A 17,900-nucleotide genomic window follows, 5' to 3' on the forward strand; every position below is an offset into this window, starting at 1 on the left:
CTCTCACATGGGGATTTCTGGGGTCTAACGAGGGTTGAACCCAAGGTGTAGCACTTTCTTCCTAAGAGAGGACTGAAAGTCTATTTCTCCTCTTAAGCTGCGCATTTTTACAGAGTCAGTAGGAACTTGAGAACTCCAGACTCTCTGGAACTTTGAGAGCTCCAGACTTTGGCCCAATGAGGCCAAAAATGGCCAGTGAGATTGGAAGTGAACAGAGGAGACAGAGGAACAGATGGGCTGGAGGTTGTACAGAGGTCACATTGATGCAAACCCACTTCCTTCAGAAACCAGGACAGAAGCCCAGGGAGTCATCCTAGTTTGGCTTCCACAGTGGGAAGGCCAAGACCATGATATCACGGCTCTTATCATCCTCCCCCTCCCCGAGATCCATGACAGCATGAGATAACACCCAAGCCAAAGCAAATGGACTCATGCTCAAAGACAAGGCAGGGAAGGAAGGTGTGGGCTCAGCCTCCCGGAGGTGCCCCAAGCAAGGCAGGAGACACATTCCAGCCTCACCTCTTATCTGCAGCCTCAACATCCTGAGAATGTTTCTCCTTGGCCAGGCCCCAAAGCAGTGAATGCAGCTGATGATACAATGGAGATAAGCGAAATCTTTTGGCTTCCCAGCCAAGACATCACCCTGGACTGTCTGAATGGGGAATTGTCCTTCCTCCCTTGGACTGCAGGATGCCACAGGGATCCCAGCAGTCCTGACAGATATCCAGAGAGCCAGAAAACCCTCTAGCTGCTTGAGGCATTACAATGGCACTGCACTGAGCTAGGCTTTCAAAACAACATAAGCTCTTCCTGGTGTTTTTTCGAGGATGCTGTGTTGGCGGGAACAGATGAACATTACCCTGCTGCATTCTGAGATCACTGTGTCCTGTGGGATAGATAATCCTGCATGACAAAGATGAGCAGCCCAACTGTTATGAAAAACAGCGGGGACACAGTACTCAGTGTCAGATGTTTCTCATATCTCTCATTCTGACCAAGCTCCCTGAGTTGCTCCTCAAAATCACACGAGCAGATCCTTGATTAGTCACTCACAAGGTGAGGCTGAGCTCTAAGAAAACAAGATGCACATTAAGGTAGGATGAACTGCTCTCAGAAAAGCCTTTTTCCATCATTTCTCAGTTCCTGTGGTGGTTTGGTTGAAGGTCTCAGTGAGGGGAGATGGGATGGAGCTGTTGTGCACCAGGACAGATTTCCTGCAGATCCACCACCATAATTATCAGAAATAGATTAGATATTAGATACAGAGATGTATATCAAAAAGAAATTATTTATTCTGTGGGTGGTGAGTCCCTGGCACAGGGTGCCCAGAGAAGCTGTGGCTGCCCCTGGATCCCTGGAAGTGTCCAAGGCCAAGTTGGATGGGGTTGAAGCACCCTGGGATAGTGGGAGGTGTCCCTGCCCATGGCAGGGGGTTGGAACAAAATTAACTTTAAGGTCCTTTCCAACCCAAACCAGTCTATGATTCTATGAAATAATAAATCTCTGAAACCCTGCTAAAAGTTACTGCTGAAATGGAACATGTTACCAGCCTTTTCCCCTGCCAGCTGAAAGACTGCAGGGCAGAAAGGCTCAGAGATGGCAAAAGATAGCCAAAAATAACAGAAGCAGCCACTTCACACTCATCTTCTTCTTCTTCACCTCAGTGCAAGTCACTGTGACTGGCAAACAACAGCAAATTATCTAATTTGTTTGTACATGCTCAAAGGCTTCTCATGAGCAGCCCCCACTGTGAGATCACAGCTCCAGGAACTAAGGATGGTACAAGCACCTATTAACTGGAAGTGCTTACCCAAATCAGAGGGTGTGAGGGAATCAGAGGCATGGAAAGGTGAACTCAGAGTCAGAAATACAACTCTCCTCTGCTGAAATAAAACCTGTGGCTCTGACACTGGCTCTGAGCAGTATTTTCATGCTCTAACAAGACTCCATGAACAAGGGGGAAGCTTTTTGTCCAGCCTCCAATTTCTGTGTTTAATTTCCTGCCATTATTATCTGAAGCACCCCCTCTGAAGAGGATGTACCCGGTACAGGACACATCTCCTTTTCTGGGAAAGGGCTTGTAATGACGGATGGGAGCTGAAATGCCACAGCCTGAAATGCCAAACCACCAGGAGTCCCAAGGCACAGCTGGATCCAAACCATCAGCTGCAGCCTCCTCCTGGATTACTTCTGCCTCCGCTGGACATGATGCAGAGCAGACTGAACTCCATCCCACGTGCTTGGAAACCCTCCTAAGGGTGAAATAGATGCTAAACGCCAACCCCCTCTGCTGCAGGTGCCACGAAATGTGTGCAGATCCCACCTGCATGGGGTGGCTGCCGGTGTCCCTGCCTGCTCACAGCACTGGAAGGCAGCCTGCAGTTGCCATAGAAACTCCACCTCACACCCTCCCCTTAATGACAGACAGGTGCCAGGATAAATGAGGGGATAACTGACAAGCCAGGAAAGGGTTTGGAGCTCTGGGGTTGGCCTCGCTGGAGCTGTCATTGCAGCCCCTGAGAAAGGAGAGGTGCGTTCATTTGAGCAGGGGCCGAGGCGTCCAGCAGTCGCCTCTCCAGATGGGTTAAGTGAAGCTGGAAAGAGGAGAGGGATGGAAACTGAGCAGTTGCCACAGCAACAGCTGAAGATGCATCATCAGAAGGGTTTTTGATGCAAGGGGGCAAGGAGTTGTCCACAGTCACCTGATGGCCCAGCAGGTCCTCTGTCCCCTCCCCAGTGCAGCCACCCAGTTCACTGGGGTGCATTTTGGGAGGAGGTGGGTGCTGTGACTTCCTTCTGCACCTTGAAAACGGGACAAAAGGGGACATTTGGAGGGCCTGGAAACCCGTCTGGGTTTTGGAGACCTTGGGGCAAAGTCCTCTCTGAGTGACACTGAGAGGGAGCAGCAGGATGGAGAATGCTGAGTTTACTGTGAAGTCCATGATGAGGAGACATGGGCATTAATACAAATAAATTAGGATAGGATAGGATAGGATAGGATAGGATAGGATAGGATAGGATAGGATAGGAAAGAATAGGAAAGAATAGGAAAGGATAGGAAAGAATAGGAAAGAATAGGAAAGAATAGAATATTTTCAGTTTGAAGGGACCTACAACCACCATCCTGTCCAACTGCCTGACCACTTCAGGGATGACCAAAATTTGAAGCCTGTTCTTAAGGACATTATCCAAATGCTTCTTAGATGTCCATCACTTCAGCATGAGCTGTCATCACCACTCTCCACCTTCCTTTTTCCCCCTTCTTTCCACCCTGTTTCCCAACAAACACCTTCCCAAGCAGGACCAACAGCCAGGCAGAGCTAAATCAGTGCAGTGGTGGTGGAGACCACCAGGACAGCTCGTGGTTTGGCACGAGGCAGGAGCAAACCCTGGGCAAAGAGGGGCTCTGCTCCTCGGCAGCTGCTCTCCAGCCGGCGGCTCACAGGGCTCCCCATCACTCCTGACAAATGAATGTTTGAAGCAGTTGTTCCTTTTATGTGGGCTTTGCTGTCATTAGCACGTACAACTCGACATAAAACACCTCGGTGCGAGATCTTTTCTTCTCTTCTCTTTTTAGGCAGCAGATGAAAATCCTTTTAATGAAAGGCTTGTTTGGGGAAGGAAGAAAAACACACGCACACACATGTCGGCTGAGCAGGGAAAGATGAAAACCTCCTTCAAGGTAATTAAATGATTATGTATCTGTTAAACCTGGTGAATAATAGATTTGTTATCTAGGCTTGCTTTTGGCTTTTGCCATTTTTCCCCCTCTTTTTCCCTTACACAAAGCTAAAATCCTTGCAAGGCCTGGAACAAGATAATGTTCATCTTCAAGAAAAAGGCACAAATAAAAGATTTATTCCTTTATCCCATCAACTTGAGCAGGCTACCCCAGCATCCCATCCTTGTACAGAAACATTGACATGAAAACTACTCCCTAGATCAGAGCAGATCCAGGAGACAAGACAGATGATGCAACTAGCATTGGGTAATTGATACCAGGAGACAGGTGTTGTTTCTACAGCCTCTGTCACACTGGAGACCCTCAGATCAATCATTTTACACCTCTTGCCTCAGTTTCCCCCCAGTTCTTGTTGACTGTCTTGCCCATTTACAGAAGGAAGTGGCTGAGCTCTCTTGCTTGGTGATTGTGTCAGGGAAGGGTTGATTTCACTGTGTGAATCTGCAATGCAATGGTTTGTGCTCAGACTCTGAAGCAGAGAGAGGATGGCAAAGAAAAAAACCAAAAATTCCACTCCCTTCTATCTCTGGGACTAATTCCCTGCACTTTTGTCATCAGCTCTTTGGGAGGAACAACAGCAGCACCAACAGCAACCCACTTCAGTATTAAAATGTCCTTTTTTCCCTCATGCTTTCCCTTCCTGCCTCTGTAACAATATTGGCTCCCCTTTCTAAAGCAAGAAGTCACTCAGTATATTTCAAGCGAGTGGGCCTGGCTTTCAAAAACCTGCTGTAAAGGGAAATTACACGCCAAGGTGAAGTATTTCTTCCACAAATCATCCGGGGACATCATGAACCCTTTGTGATTAAGATCAGTGCCATAATCGTAAATACTCCTGCTTTATGACTGAGCTGGAGCTCCTCACTGGAGCAAACATGGGCTTTCCCAAGGCTCCCAGAGTGGCTGATCCAGATGTGTCACAGACAGAACCGATTCACCTGACAAGTGGCAGGTAAGAAAGTTGTATCCCTGTGTTGATGGAGAGGGAATAGGCACTTTCTGTCCTTTCTACATCTCTGGCTGTTTTGCCTTTCCCAGCCTGGGGCTGGCTGGTCCCAGCTATTCAGGGGGCAGTTCAAAGGCTCCCCTTGGATGGCAGGTAACAGCATTTTCTGGACAATGTAGGTTGCAGCCAAAGCCTTTCTGCTGTCCCTCTGGATCAGTCCCAAATTCATCCAGCATCCTGCACTAATTGGCAATTCATACTACAAGGAAATAAAAGCAAAAATCCCAAGATCCTCTCAGAGAACGTGAACAAAACCTAAATTAAAGGCTGAGCCTGTGGGAGCCCAGAAACCTGTGAGGCATCCTAAGGAGATGATGGAGTCAGGAGGACACAAGGCTCCCTTTCAGAGCACTCCAGACTGGCCCAGGGCTGAGGGGTGCCAGCCCAACAAGCCCATTTGCAGCCCAGGCCATCTGGAGAGTGGGAAACCTCTTCCCACAGGATGGCAAGATGCTGTACAGGCAAACAGAGAAAAAAAATCACCTGAGGGTGGGTGTAGCAAGAGAAGGTGAAGGCCGTGGTGAGGAGGAGGGTGAAGGCTTGGTGTGCCAGCAGTGATGACTCCAGAGGGAGGGAGTTTCTGGCACGGGTCCATGTGACAGAGTAACACCAGTATTTGTTTTGGGAAGATGCCCAAGTTAATCTGCTCAGCAAAATCATGAAGAGACAAATGGGATGGTCCAACCACCCCACGCTTCCCATCAGCACCTCCTCAAGATTTTCCAGCTTAGCTGGTACTCACGCCTGGGTAGTGGCAAAGCCTTCCCTCTCCTCACCCTCCAGGGCTCTAAATGCTGGGAGAGGAAAGGACTGAAAGGAAAATGGAGATGAGAGGCCAGTAAAAATAGAGTCACTCAAGGTGAGGGTGCACTCTGAGCACTGCTGAAGATGGGAGCAGACCTGGGGCCTGACAACCTCGTGGGTCACGTTGCGTTACCAGGAGCCAGGTGAAGGTCTGGGTTGGCAAAGAGGAGCCAGACTTGGCTTTGTCAAGGTACTGAATGGTTTCTATTGTTCAGAGAACCCACTCAACAAATAGGCAAGTGCACAGGACAGAAAATGATTGAGTTACTGATGACAGTAAAAAATAGGCAGTGGAAGGTTCAATGAGAGTGGTGAGCCAGTGAGAAGATGGCTTTTCAAGTGTGGGAGATAGATGTTCAAAGTGCCATTTGACCAAAAAAACAAAAACTCTTTCTGGCCACAGAGTGATTGTAAATCTGTTTGTCTCTGTGCACTTGTGATGCCATCCTTGCCCAGCCCTTGAGAGCCACAAACACACAGAGGGAACGAGAAGGGCCCTGAAGCTGCAGGGCATTTCTCACATTGCCAGGCACAGAGCAAGCTCTGAAAGTTTTGGGGGTTTCAAGGCCTTTATCCTTGCAGATTTTGTCATTCCAGTTCTTCCTCTGTGGAACAGACAGCAAAACCAGATCCTGAGCTTAGCAGATCATTCCAAATGTTGTATCCCAGGGAAATGAGATCCCATTTGTGCCCAGAGAAGGCAAAAAGCTGCTGTAGCCCCCGTTAGCAATGACCTGTGTAACATCCATGTGTTGCATGATACTGCCATTGCCTTGTAGCTCAATTGTGGCTTTCCAAGGTCAGGTTTGTGCCTCTTCCTGCTGCCATGAAAATCTCACCTTTGCAAGATCAGAAAGGGAGTACACAAAGCTTAGCAGGAAATTCTCTGTTGAAGGGGGTAGAAGGGACAAAGAGCAAACTCTAGTGACAGACAGAGCCCCTCAGAATGGAGCTGTCTCCTGAAGAGGACATCTTTCAGAAACAGAACTAGAAGGGAGGTGATAAAGATAAAACAGGCAGCATTTGATGAGTTTCTGCCTCCTCCCCAGTTCTGCAGAGCAGCACCTTGGAGAGGATAAAGACCAGTGGCTGTGCCATCCCCTGTCCCTTCCCTAAGAAACTGGGATAACTCTCTTGATCTCCTCCCTGATGGATCAGGAGATGCACTGAGGTTTGTAGGCACCTCACCTGGGGAGGAGACAGGAGGAGAGGAGAGGTGGGAGCTGGGAAGGCGGGTCCTTGGTACGTGAGGCACACCAGAGGAGAGCAGTGGTGGTGGTGGTGACATTGCACAGTGGAAAACTGAGGCAAAGTGTCCCAGGGGATCCTACTCAGCAGGATGAGGTTCCTACAGTGCCTGGAGCAGAAGGGACAGAAACCTGTGGCCAGCAGGACTGGCCAAAGTGTGACAAGGCTCTATGAGAGGGAGTAGGGCCTCTCTGGCTGGGATAACCCTGGGTGCCTTTCCTCACCCCTTCACCACCAAGGAGACAGTGTCAAACACTCCAGCTCCTCAGCATTTTGCAGTAGTTTTACAGAAAATCCTGAACCTGGTGGATGGAGAACTCATGAGTATTTATGGCTGTTTGCAGTGCCAGAGCAGGTCAGGACATCTGATGCAGGACATTTCAACCAGCACAAATGTGACAGCTCAACCAGCGTTTACAGAAGGGGTGGGAGGGAATGGGGATGTCACAGGAGTATGAAGACACTACATGTGGGACCAGGAGGGAATTAAGAGACTTCCTATTTGTATTCTCCTGAGCTCCACTTGCCTCCAAGGGCTCCTTGGTTACACCACCAGCCAGGCAGCATTTGCAGCTCTGTATCAGGCCCCAAGCTCCAGTTCAGCTCAGTCAGTGCCAATGAGGCACCCCCTGGCCTCATCTGGAGGCAGCTGGATGCACTTGCCATTAGGCACCAAACCCACAAAGCCCCAAAGGTGTTCCAAATACAGCTGGAACCTACTGACCCCATGGCCAAAGCCCTAAATCCTCCCCAGATCTCAGCAGCCTGGGGTAGGTAACCTCCTTCTGTCCTGGAGGAGATGCATGAGCAGTGTTTCCATCCCTCCCAGACCATAGGTGCCAGGAGTTCGTGACGGCTTTCTGAGGTTACACATTCCCTGTGGTGTGTAGGAGGGAGGGAGCAGCTCCCTGGGGCTCTGGAAGAGCAGAGGGGAGAGGAGATCCCTGCAAAGGGAGAGGGCAGGGGAAGCAGAGAAGGGAAAGGGTGGGACTGGAGGTGGAGAAGGCTTCCTGGAATGACAAGGTGACATCAGCCCTGAGCATCCCAGATGTGTGGCACATTCCCTGTGCCCCTGCCTACCTCGGGCATCTTGACTCGTCCCTCCTGGAAGGAGCAGGAGCTGGGGTCGTGGGTGCAGACGTGGCGGTACTTGCACCAGTGACACCGGTAAGGGCTCTCCACGCACGACAGGCACCTGGAAACACAGACAGAGAGCAGTCACTGGGCCAGCAGGGTCCTGACAGCCCTTCCCAGAGGGAAATACAGCCTGGATAACATTGCTTTTGCAGGAGGACATGGGCTTTGCATTGACCCAACACCGGCAGGATGCCCTGGCCCCTCCAATATCCCATATGATTAAATAATTTAGATTGGATTCATATCACTGCAGCTAGAGGAGTAATAAATATTTATTGTATTTTGATTGCCGTGGGCACCAACAATCCCATCTGGTTAATTCTCCCACACACGACACAGAGGCCAGAGACAAACTGGGATGTACCAAAGCCAGAAAACCAAAGATGAAGCAGGGAATGTTCTGTGTCCCACAGGTTTATTGGTGTGAGTTCTGATCAGGGTGATGAGGTTCCTGCAAATATATTAACTGTATTCTCATTTTTTTCATCTCAGCAGAGAAGTAAAGACTGCTGGAGCAGGTACCTGGGAAGCAGAGGGCATATTTACAGCATCACCTGCTCTGGGTGCAGGGAAGAGCCATTCCCTCCATCATACAAGGTTTTACTCTCCTGTGCCCCGGGGTCTGAGCAGGGTCAGAGCTGTAAACACCTCCCCTGGCTGTGTTACAGCACTGACTTGGACCTACACCACACTTCTCTTTAAATTTAATAAGATGTCTGCTCAGCAGCAACCAAACCCAGCTCTCTGCACAATCCTGGTCATTCACGCTCTGGAGACTTTCATGGCAAAGACACTGAGGGGCTGGAGCGTGTTCAGGAGAGGGAACAGAGCTGGGAAGGGGCTGGAGCCTCAGGAGAGGCTGAGGGAGCTGGAAAGGGGCTCAGGCTGGAGCAAAGGAGGCTCAGGGGGGACCTTGTGGCTCTGCACAAGTCCCTGACAGGAGGGGGAAGCAGGGGGGGTCGGGCTCTGCTCCCAGGGAACAGGGACAGGAGAGAGGGAACGGCCTCAGGCTGGGCCAGGGGAGGTTTATATTGGATATCAGGATTTTTTTTGCAGGGAAAGGGTTGTAAAGCACTGGAACAGGGCACAGGCACAGGGCAGTGGTGGAATCACCATCCCTGGAAGTGTTAAAAAAACATGTGGAGGTAGCACTTGGGGACTTGGTTTAATGGTGACCATGGTGGAGGTGCTGGTTGATGGTTGGGCTTGGTGATCTCTTCCAACCTTAACAATTTTATGATTCTATTCAGCTGCAGCACGTGGAGGGTACCTGGAGGAGACTTCAGGGAAGTAAATTTTCCTGGTCCTTGTATGCCAGTGGGTTTTTAATGGGCAGGGGAGGAAAACACAGCTCCAGAGCTCCTGTGTGAGCCCAACAGGCAGACACATCCCCTCTCCCTGTCTCTGTGAAATCTTGCTCAACCCCAATCCACTCTCAGCTCTGGTACAGCAACTTATTCTTCAAATTGGTAACAAGTGCTTGCTCTGATACATCGAATTAAAAATGGATAGCGTATTATAGTTTGTCAAGTAAGAAACCAAAACATGTCATAAATATTTAACAGCACCATCTCTCCTGCTCTCCCCCCCAACGTTTGCTTTCTGACACTGTTTGTCAAAGCAGCAGGAACATGGAAATAGGATTTGCCTTTCCTTGTGAATTGCTGAGCTGCAGTAATTATCTGCTTTTGGCACTTCTGACGGCTCAGTGGTGGGGACAGAGCCGCTCAGCCTCGCTCAGGGGTGGACCAACCTGCTGCAAGGGCATCCTTCTGCAGGGATTTGTGGATCTGCTCCACTGGGGCAGCTCCTGAGCAGCCCTGGGTGGCAGCTAAACCCCAGGAAAATGGGGTGCAAGGCAGGGAAGGAGCTCACATCATGGATAACATGGTCTTGAGGGAATCAGCTGGGTTCGCTTCATATCCTGCAGGAACCATAAGCATTATTTTTCCAGATTGTAGGGTCCAAGTCCATATTAACCACCTGGGGCAGGCTGGTGGGACTGGCAGCATGGATGAGGGCTGGAGGTGCACATGAAGAGCCAAACATCCACCAAAAATGAGTAATAGGAAGATAAGGGAAGATGTGCTGAGGGCACAATTCGGTTTTGACTCAATTCTGTGGCAGATTACTCCTAATTTGGTGCTCTGCCTACAGAACAAATGGTCTCCACACTCTAGGTCATCTCAGGAGGGACCCACCATTCTGGCCACCACACAAGTGACCCCAGCCCCTGGTCACCTCCACATTTTAACACCTTCCTGAGGGACACATTCCCATGAGAAACTGGTACCAAGGGAGATGAACATACGAGTTGTGGACGCTGCAGTTGTAGAAGACGAAGCTGGTGCTGGCAAAGGTCATCCCCGTTTCCTTGGACTTGAGCTGAAGCTGGACAATGTGATGGTCACCTGGGGAAAAAATAGACACATGAGGGTGTGATTGCTTTGTTAGCCCTGATGGCCAGACCACCAGCCCAAACCTGGAGCTGTCCCACAGCACCTTGGCTGGGCTGTCCTCAATAGATGTAAAAAGTGATATAAATCCTTCTAGAGCCCAGTTCTCCAAAAGGTACAACTCCAGCTCCTATGGGGTAATGGAGTATGTCTTTACCACTGGAAATTATTGTGCCTGGGAGCAGAGTCTGGGCTGGAGGATGACAACAGGTCTAATTTCAAAAATGTGGTGACTGAATCCATCAAGTAGGAAAGCTAAGCTCGAAGAATGAGTGCAGATGTCTAGAATTCGGAGGCCATTAAAATATAATATTGTCCTTAAAGTAGGTCCTTGCTGCTGGTTCACTGAATGTTCCCTGAAAAAAAGGGCATGTGGACATTCCTGCCGTGTTCACTCACCCCTCTCACCCCAAGCTCCATTCCCCTCAGCCTGTGGCTGCAAAGAACCCATCTCAGCGTGAGAGAAGTGAAACCCATTGCACTTCCAGAGGGATCCATCCATTTCTGTAGCAGACCCATCTGCACCTCAGCTCCTCCACATCATTTCCTCATCCCTTTTCCCACTGTTCCTGAGATAGGCAGTCAGCTGCTGCCTCTCCCCACAGCACCAAATCCACTATTCAGGGTGAGCAATCAGTGGGTGCAGTAACTGCAGTAATTTGGGGGGAAGTGACACAGGTTTAATTCAAGACTTACCTGGGGGGCCCTTTCCCTGCTATTTATAAAAGGGCACAGAGTGATAGGACATGGGGGAATGGCCTTAGGATGAAGGAGGGCAGATTTAGATTAGGTATTAGAAGGAAATTCTTCCCTGTGACGGTGGTGAGGCCCTGGCACAGGGTGCCCAGAGAAGCTGTGGCTGCCACTGGATCCCTGGGAGTGTCCAAGGCCAGGCTGGATGGGGCTTGGAGCAACCTGGGATAGTGGGAGGTGTCCCTGCCCATGACACGGGGTTGGAATGAGATATCCTTTCAGGCCCTTCCAAATTAATCATCCCATCATTGTACTATTTACCTCCTCACCTGAAAGATTTGTTAATCAATGAGGCCAAAGCAAACTTGACAATGGCTCACAACGAGCATCTCGTGCTCACTCACCCACCTTGGGGTGCACACACCCCCCACACTTCACTGAACACGTCTTGCTGCCAGTGCTCAGCTCTGCTGCCCATCTGCTCTGCCACATTTAACAGCTTTGTTGGCATCTTGCATGTGTTTTAAACCAGAGTGTGAGGACTGGGTGGCCCCAGGTGTGATAGTCACACATCCTTTGGTTCAAATCCAGCCTCTGGCACTGCAGGGAGGACTTGGTCTTTGCAGAGGTGCAGAGCAGCAGCTCTGAAGCTGATACAAGCTGCAGGTGCCCTGAAAGCCACACTGCAGATAAATGTCTCTCTCTTGTCCTGTCTCCACCTTCCACTGCTATTTTTGTTTGCTGGTTGATGATAGCTTGGTCTGGGACAGATGTCCATACCAAGGAAAGAATTTCTGTCACGTGTCTTGATAAGCAAACATGACTGATAATTCAGTGGGCCTTGAAAGTGGTGACAACCTCCTGGGACTGCAGTGGAGGGTGCATGCAGCTGTGTGCAGCAGAGATGATGGTGGCAGTTCATGCCACCTCATTTTCTGCTGTCTGAGGATCCCCAGGTGCAAATTTTACAGTAAATTTTCACAGGAAGCCAAGGACAAAAATTGGCAGCGTCCTCTCAGTGTCTCACAGGATGATCAGCAGGGTCAACGTTTTTATAGTAAGTCCCTGTAAAGAGCCACAGGAGTTCCTGAAATAACCCAGAAAGCTTGTTAGAAAAGGGAAAGAAAAAAGTGCGGGAAGTTGTGGATGGGGAGCATCCTTGGAGACAAGGTACTTTTCTGTGCTGGACCTCTTTAGGAGAAGGAGCCAGAAGCAAACCTGGAACAGCTGAAGGCAGTAAAGGCCAGGAACTGGGACAGGGAGCTGAGCACACAGACCTAAATCTGGGCAGAGCAGGAATTACAGACAGGACTGTCCAGATCTGCAGGGATTTCTGTCCGCTACATGGGATGGGATGTGCTGACAGCCTGTACCCTGGATGTTTAACACCAGCCTGGCCAAAAGGAGAGGGAATATCCCACATCCATGTCTTGTCTTTGCTGGATGTGTGCAGCTGCCACTCGGTGGCAGCCTGCAAACACCTCGTGTCACACAGATGAGCACCTTGGTGCAGGTGCTGGGGTTGCAGCTCAGTCCTCACACTCCTGCACCCACAGAAACACTCTGACATTCACACAGCTCATGCCATGATGTGCTGCTGTGCAGCTCCAGCATCCCTCCTGCTCCCAGGGCTTTCCACACTCTGGCCTCAGGCTCTCAGGAGCCAAATCCTGCTTTGTGAGGAAGCAGAGAGACGCAGGGATGTGGGGTGAGGATGGGAGGGAGAGGTGCAGGTGGAGGAGCTGTGGGATACTCACCATTCTCTGTGATGATCTGGGGCACCTCCTTGGCAGCTGGAGAGATGCACTGGATCTGGCTGCCCACCACCAACCCATCCATCTCCGAGAGGTCCTCGAAGGTGCAGTTGACTCCTGCTGACAGCTCGGGGACGTTGTAGGTCTCCAAGACCAGCTGCAAGCAAAGACAGAGGGAGAGAGGGGAAAACAGGAAAAAGAGAGAAGAGAGAACACTCAGCCAAACAACAGAGCTGGGCCAGCAGGAGAGAATTACACTGGAGAGGTCGGACAAAGAGCCTCTTGCTAGAGAGAGCATCCTCCTTCAGCAGAAAGCAGCGACTCGGGAGAGGGACGAGTGAGGAGGGGAGGGCACGAGATGCTGATGCTGACACAGGTGGCAGGTGGCTGTGCAGGGACACCTGTCCCAGTGCTGGCTGGGTCAGTGCAGGGGAGGGAGTGCTCGCTGTCTGTCATGCAGGTGTCAGGTTAGGCGGGGAGTCTTTGGAGCCAGCCGTGGGTTCCAGGGCTGTGGTGGCCCCCAGGGCCCGCGGTTTCTGAGGAAGGTGACTGCTACTCACAAGAGGCACTCTGCAGACTCCAGAGAAACTGGAGCGCTCCAGTCTAACTCTCTACGGCCTGCTCTGCCAGCACCAGCAGGGGGGAGCACTCTGTCCCCACGTTCCTGTGTGAGGAGAGTCTAGTTACAGCCTTCAGTCCACCACAAAAGAATCCCTGTCTCTACAGGCACAGAAACCTCTCCTGCCCGTCCCACCGAAGAACCAGCTGGCTCCTCGTGCTATCCTGGGGTTCCATATGTTAAAAGAAGCCATGAAGGAGGAATTGCCTGTGCTTTTAGAGTTCACAGCACCCTCTGGGCACGTGGTCATGGGAAAAGGAATTTCAGGGCTGATTTCCACCATGTCCATGCTTTGGAGAACAGTTGTGCTGCCAACCTCCCAGACCAACAAAAGTCCTGCCCCATGGCCCTCCATCATTGAGGGTCCTGCTGTACTCACCAGGTCATGCCTGCACACAGAGGGGCACCCCAGGGGACCCCTAGCACCTGGTAATTGGTGTAAATTCAGTTACCAAACACTGGAGCCAACCACTCAGCACAGGCACAAATGCAGAGGCTCACCACACTTGCCTCCTCCACGAGCTGGCTGAGGCCCCCTCTGAGGTGACAGCCACTGAAAGGGGACACAGGTGCATGCTGAGGTGTTGTTTCTACCAGCACAAAGAGCAGGGGTCAGTCCAGGTGACAAAGCAGGACAAGAAGAGAACGTGACATAGCGCTCAGTGCTCCCACACATTGTTTTCCTCACTTAGGGAAAGGCTGGCGCTGTTTCTCCACACTAAGCACCACCAGGGAGAGAGGTTGAGCAGACAGGCCTTTGCCCTGGCTGCCATTAAGCCTTTGTGAGAGTAGGATCGTGTTTGGGCCATGGGAACGGCAATTGGAAAGGTGATTTTTTTGTCTCGGATGGGGAGTAGAAAAAGGCTTTGGTTATTTGGGTGGATTTGGCCCTGAGGCTGAACCCATTCTCCCTGCTAGCAATGGAGATGGGGAATCTGTTCTCCTTAACAAATCTCCCTCTGGGCATGGATGATGCAGGAGGAAGCTGTGCCATGCAGAAGATGACACTGGTGGGCAGAGCAGTGCTTGGCCGCAAACACCATGAGCCAGTGCACGCCTGGAGCAGACAAGAAGTCCCACATCCCACATTCCTGGGAAAGCAGGGAAAGCATGGAGCCATCCCCCAGCAAGCAGCTCTTCTCAGAGAGCCCAGAGCAGCAGCCCTGGGCTGAAACAGACTCAGGTAAAATTTTCCAAGACCCTGTTAGTGCCCAAAATTTTAAAGCTTGGCTGACCCCACAAACACCTGCTCTGCCTCCATGGGCAAGAACTCACTGTCACTGACCCTTTACCAGAACTCAAGTGAGATTTGCTAAGGACACTGTCAACCCTTTGTTTGTTCCCCTCCTGGTTTGTCTCTGTGGAGACTGGATGAGCTGGGTCACCACTTTAGCTGGGACTGGGCTGAGACTCCCCTTAAAATGCCCATGCAGATTGTTGGGTAACAGATGATGGCAACTTCTGATCCCAGCAGCTCTGGGCTGACTCACCCTGGGAGTAACCCAGAGGTAAAGGTCTCTTATTCTGTTATCATTTCCAGTCGCCCTGAGCCAGCCAGTCCCCCAGGATTTATTCCAGCATGAAAGAATTCAACAGCTACTGAGAGAATACAGAAAAGAAACCTTGAACTCCCAGAAGAACAAAGAACTTAAGATGTCTCAGATCAGTTTTGTTTGAAGCCTGGGGAAAGTAAAGTCACAGCAAAGTTAAGAGGCTGAAACAAAGCAGCAATGATTGGACACAGAGGCTTTGAAAGGCTGATTTCATTATCCCTGGAGAAATCCAAACCTGTCACCTGGAAGGTGTCTGGCAGCCACAACCTGAGCAATTCCATTTAGGCCTCTCGGGGTGTGGGGCTAATGACCAGCTTGTCTAGAGATGGAGCTTTTAGGGCCTGGGTTACCAACTTAATTGCAGCCCAAATTAGCATGGTCAAAAAGACAGAGCACAGGTAGCACAGGTAGTCTGAGAGAAATGGGTGTCTGCCTCCTTCTTGGAGCATGCTGGGACCTCACCACATCTGGTACTGCTGTCATGAATCAGGAGAGAAGCCACAAACTGGTTAGATCTTGAGCAGAAATTTCCTGCCTCAAGCCCAGGAATGATCAGGACCATCTGCTGCTCTGCCAGCACTCACTGTGTGGTTTCCTTGGCTACTGACTCAGTAGCTGGAGGCCAGAAAGGTTAAACCTTGTGCTGTGGAAGGTCACAAGAGACAGCAGGAACCCTGGAAGCCTTGGGTTCCTTTGCAGAGCATCCTGACTCTCTGCTCTGCATGCCCAATGCTGTAGTTCTTGGGGCCTTAGAAGGAGATATTTCCATCCAAGGTGATGGGAACTTGGAGCTCACTGAAATATTTTGTATTATCCTTCACTTGGCTTTCTTCTAGAATGCAATTCCTAACCATAAAAATGTCCCTTGGCTAAAGTTATTAATTAGTTCCTCTCCCAGGGCAGCACCCAATGCTTGCAGGACACAGAGTCCCTTCAGACCTGCCCTCACAGACAACAAGGAAGACTCTTCCTAGTCCATTTCTAGACTTTTAGACAGGGGATAACCAATGCCAAAACATCCTCCTGTGGCAGATCTTTCCCTGTGCCGGGAACATTGTTGGGGAAGTTAATGGGGTCTGGAGAACCTCTTGCTGCCAGTCCTTCCCACTGGTGCTGAATCCCTGGATCTGTCACACTGCACGGGCAGGTCGAACCTGAGGAGAGGGGCAGGGATTGGCATTCCTCACCAGAACGTTGTACTGGGAGACAGAGATGTTGTTGGGATGCACGGTGAGGCGGACGCACTGCTTCATCTCCGAGGCGAATCTCCGCGGCTCGCTGGAGCGCTCGCACCGCTCCTTCCTCGTGCAGCTGGGAAAACAGGAACAGACAGGGACAGAGTGAGCACAGAGCCAGGCTGGCAGGGTGGGGACAGCTCTGGGATGTGGGAGCAGCAATTATTGTGAATAGAAAGTCAGCTGTGTGCTCTTTGGGACGGCACAAGTAGAAAACCACACTCGTGCTCTGGCGTGCTCCGGCTCATGAAATCATGGAGAATATCCTGAGCTGGAAGTGATCCACAAGGATCATCGAGTCCAGCTCCCAGCCCTGCACAGGACATTCCCAAGAGCCCCACCACGTGCCTGAGAGCATTAACTCTGGTGCCAGCAGCTGTGGGATCACTCAAGCAGGCCGGGGGGGGGGGGTTGCAAGGAACCTGCAAGAGGAGGGAGGGTGATGTGTGAAAGGCCCATCCCAACCACAGAGATTCTCTGTCTCTCCACTCACACAGCAGGTTTGGCACAGCCTTCCCTTGGCCAAACCCCCAGCCCTTAAAACTCTCCTGTCCATGGGCTTTGGGAGACCTCAGGCAGACTTGTCCTCACAGAGAAGTTGTGCGCAGCCCATGTTTTTTGTCCCTTCTGAGAATGCTGCAACCCTGTGGTGCCTCTGGGTTGCCGGTACCTCACCGCTGGGATGGGGCCAATCCCCCCAGGAAGCTGTCCATGCAGACTGAGGAGGTTTTGCACATGGCTTGAAAACGCCTGACTAGAAGTGCTAAGGGTTGAATCTTAAAAATGCAGGTATTCCCAATAAGTGGCATTTCAGTGAAAGTTGTGGGTGCACACACAAGCCCACAAAATTCACACCGCCCACTAACTGGTGAGGTTTTCGGTGCCGTCACTACCCCTCATGTCACCTACGTGGTGCAAACACAACCCAGAAAGGTGGATTGGCAGCTGTTTGCCCCGTTTCCACCCAGATTTGCACTTGTTTAACATAAACCACATCTGTATTTCGCTCCGCATGCGCTGCCAAGGCCATTGCTTCAAGGAAGGTGTCTGCCTGGAAATCCACAGGGTTAATCCAAAAGGACAGCTCCGGCTGCATGCCAATTACCTTCTGCCATTAAGTTAATGTTATGGACTTGCACAGGGTGTCTTCAATGGATTTTGTTATTAGCAGTGCTATTACCCCCCATTAAAACCAGCTATAAAGACTAAGTGTGGATGTTAAATTATTCACCTGCTCCCAGACTTCAGAGTCTCACTTGTGAGAGAACCTGGGGGCTGCTGGAGCTCCAAGATCACCCCTCAGCATCCCTACTCCTCGGAGCAGAGGCTGCACCCTTGTGCACGGGAATTTGCAGATGAGGATCCATGGAAACACATGCCAAAAACCTTAATATATGGTTAATCCTAATGTTACAAAGCTTGGGGCAGCCTAAAACTTTAGGGCTTGACTTTTCTCTAGTGACTGACTCCAGATAAAACAAAAACTCCAAACTCCAATTTCTCCATCTTTCTGGCAGAGGAAAGTTTTGTATTTCCAGAGGCAGGATCCCTAAAGGGAGATTTTGGCCATTCTCCACACACTTTGCAGGTGTGAGAGAGCAAAAGCAGCACTGCAGCTCCTGCTCTCCATTCCCCAGGAGCCCTCATCCCATT

The 17,900-nt window shown here is 50.7% G+C and overlaps 1 protein-coding gene across 1 annotated transcript in view; it reads right to left on the reverse strand.

The window, feature by feature from the left end:
- PLXNA4 (plexin A4) overlaps positions 1-17,900 on the reverse strand; it is a gene marked incomplete at both ends in the record, with an annotated part of 391,941 nt that overhangs the window by 87,828 nt on the left and 286,213 nt on the right. The window contains 4 exons of the mRNA XM_082280537.1: positions 7,881-7,995; positions 10,249-10,348; positions 12,844-12,997; positions 16,200-16,323. Coding sequence (XP_082136663.1) covers positions 7,881-7,995; positions 10,249-10,348; positions 12,844-12,997; positions 16,200-16,323 — 493 coding nt within the window. The remainder of the gene's footprint in view (positions 1-7,880; positions 7,996-10,248; positions 10,349-12,843; positions 12,998-16,199; positions 16,324-17,900) is intronic.

The sequence above is a fragment of the Coloeus monedula genome (assembly GCF_965178545.1).
Source record: "Coloeus monedula genome assembly, chromosome: 4".
Lineage (NCBI taxonomy): Eukaryota > Metazoa > Chordata > Aves > Passeriformes > Corvidae > Coloeus > Coloeus monedula.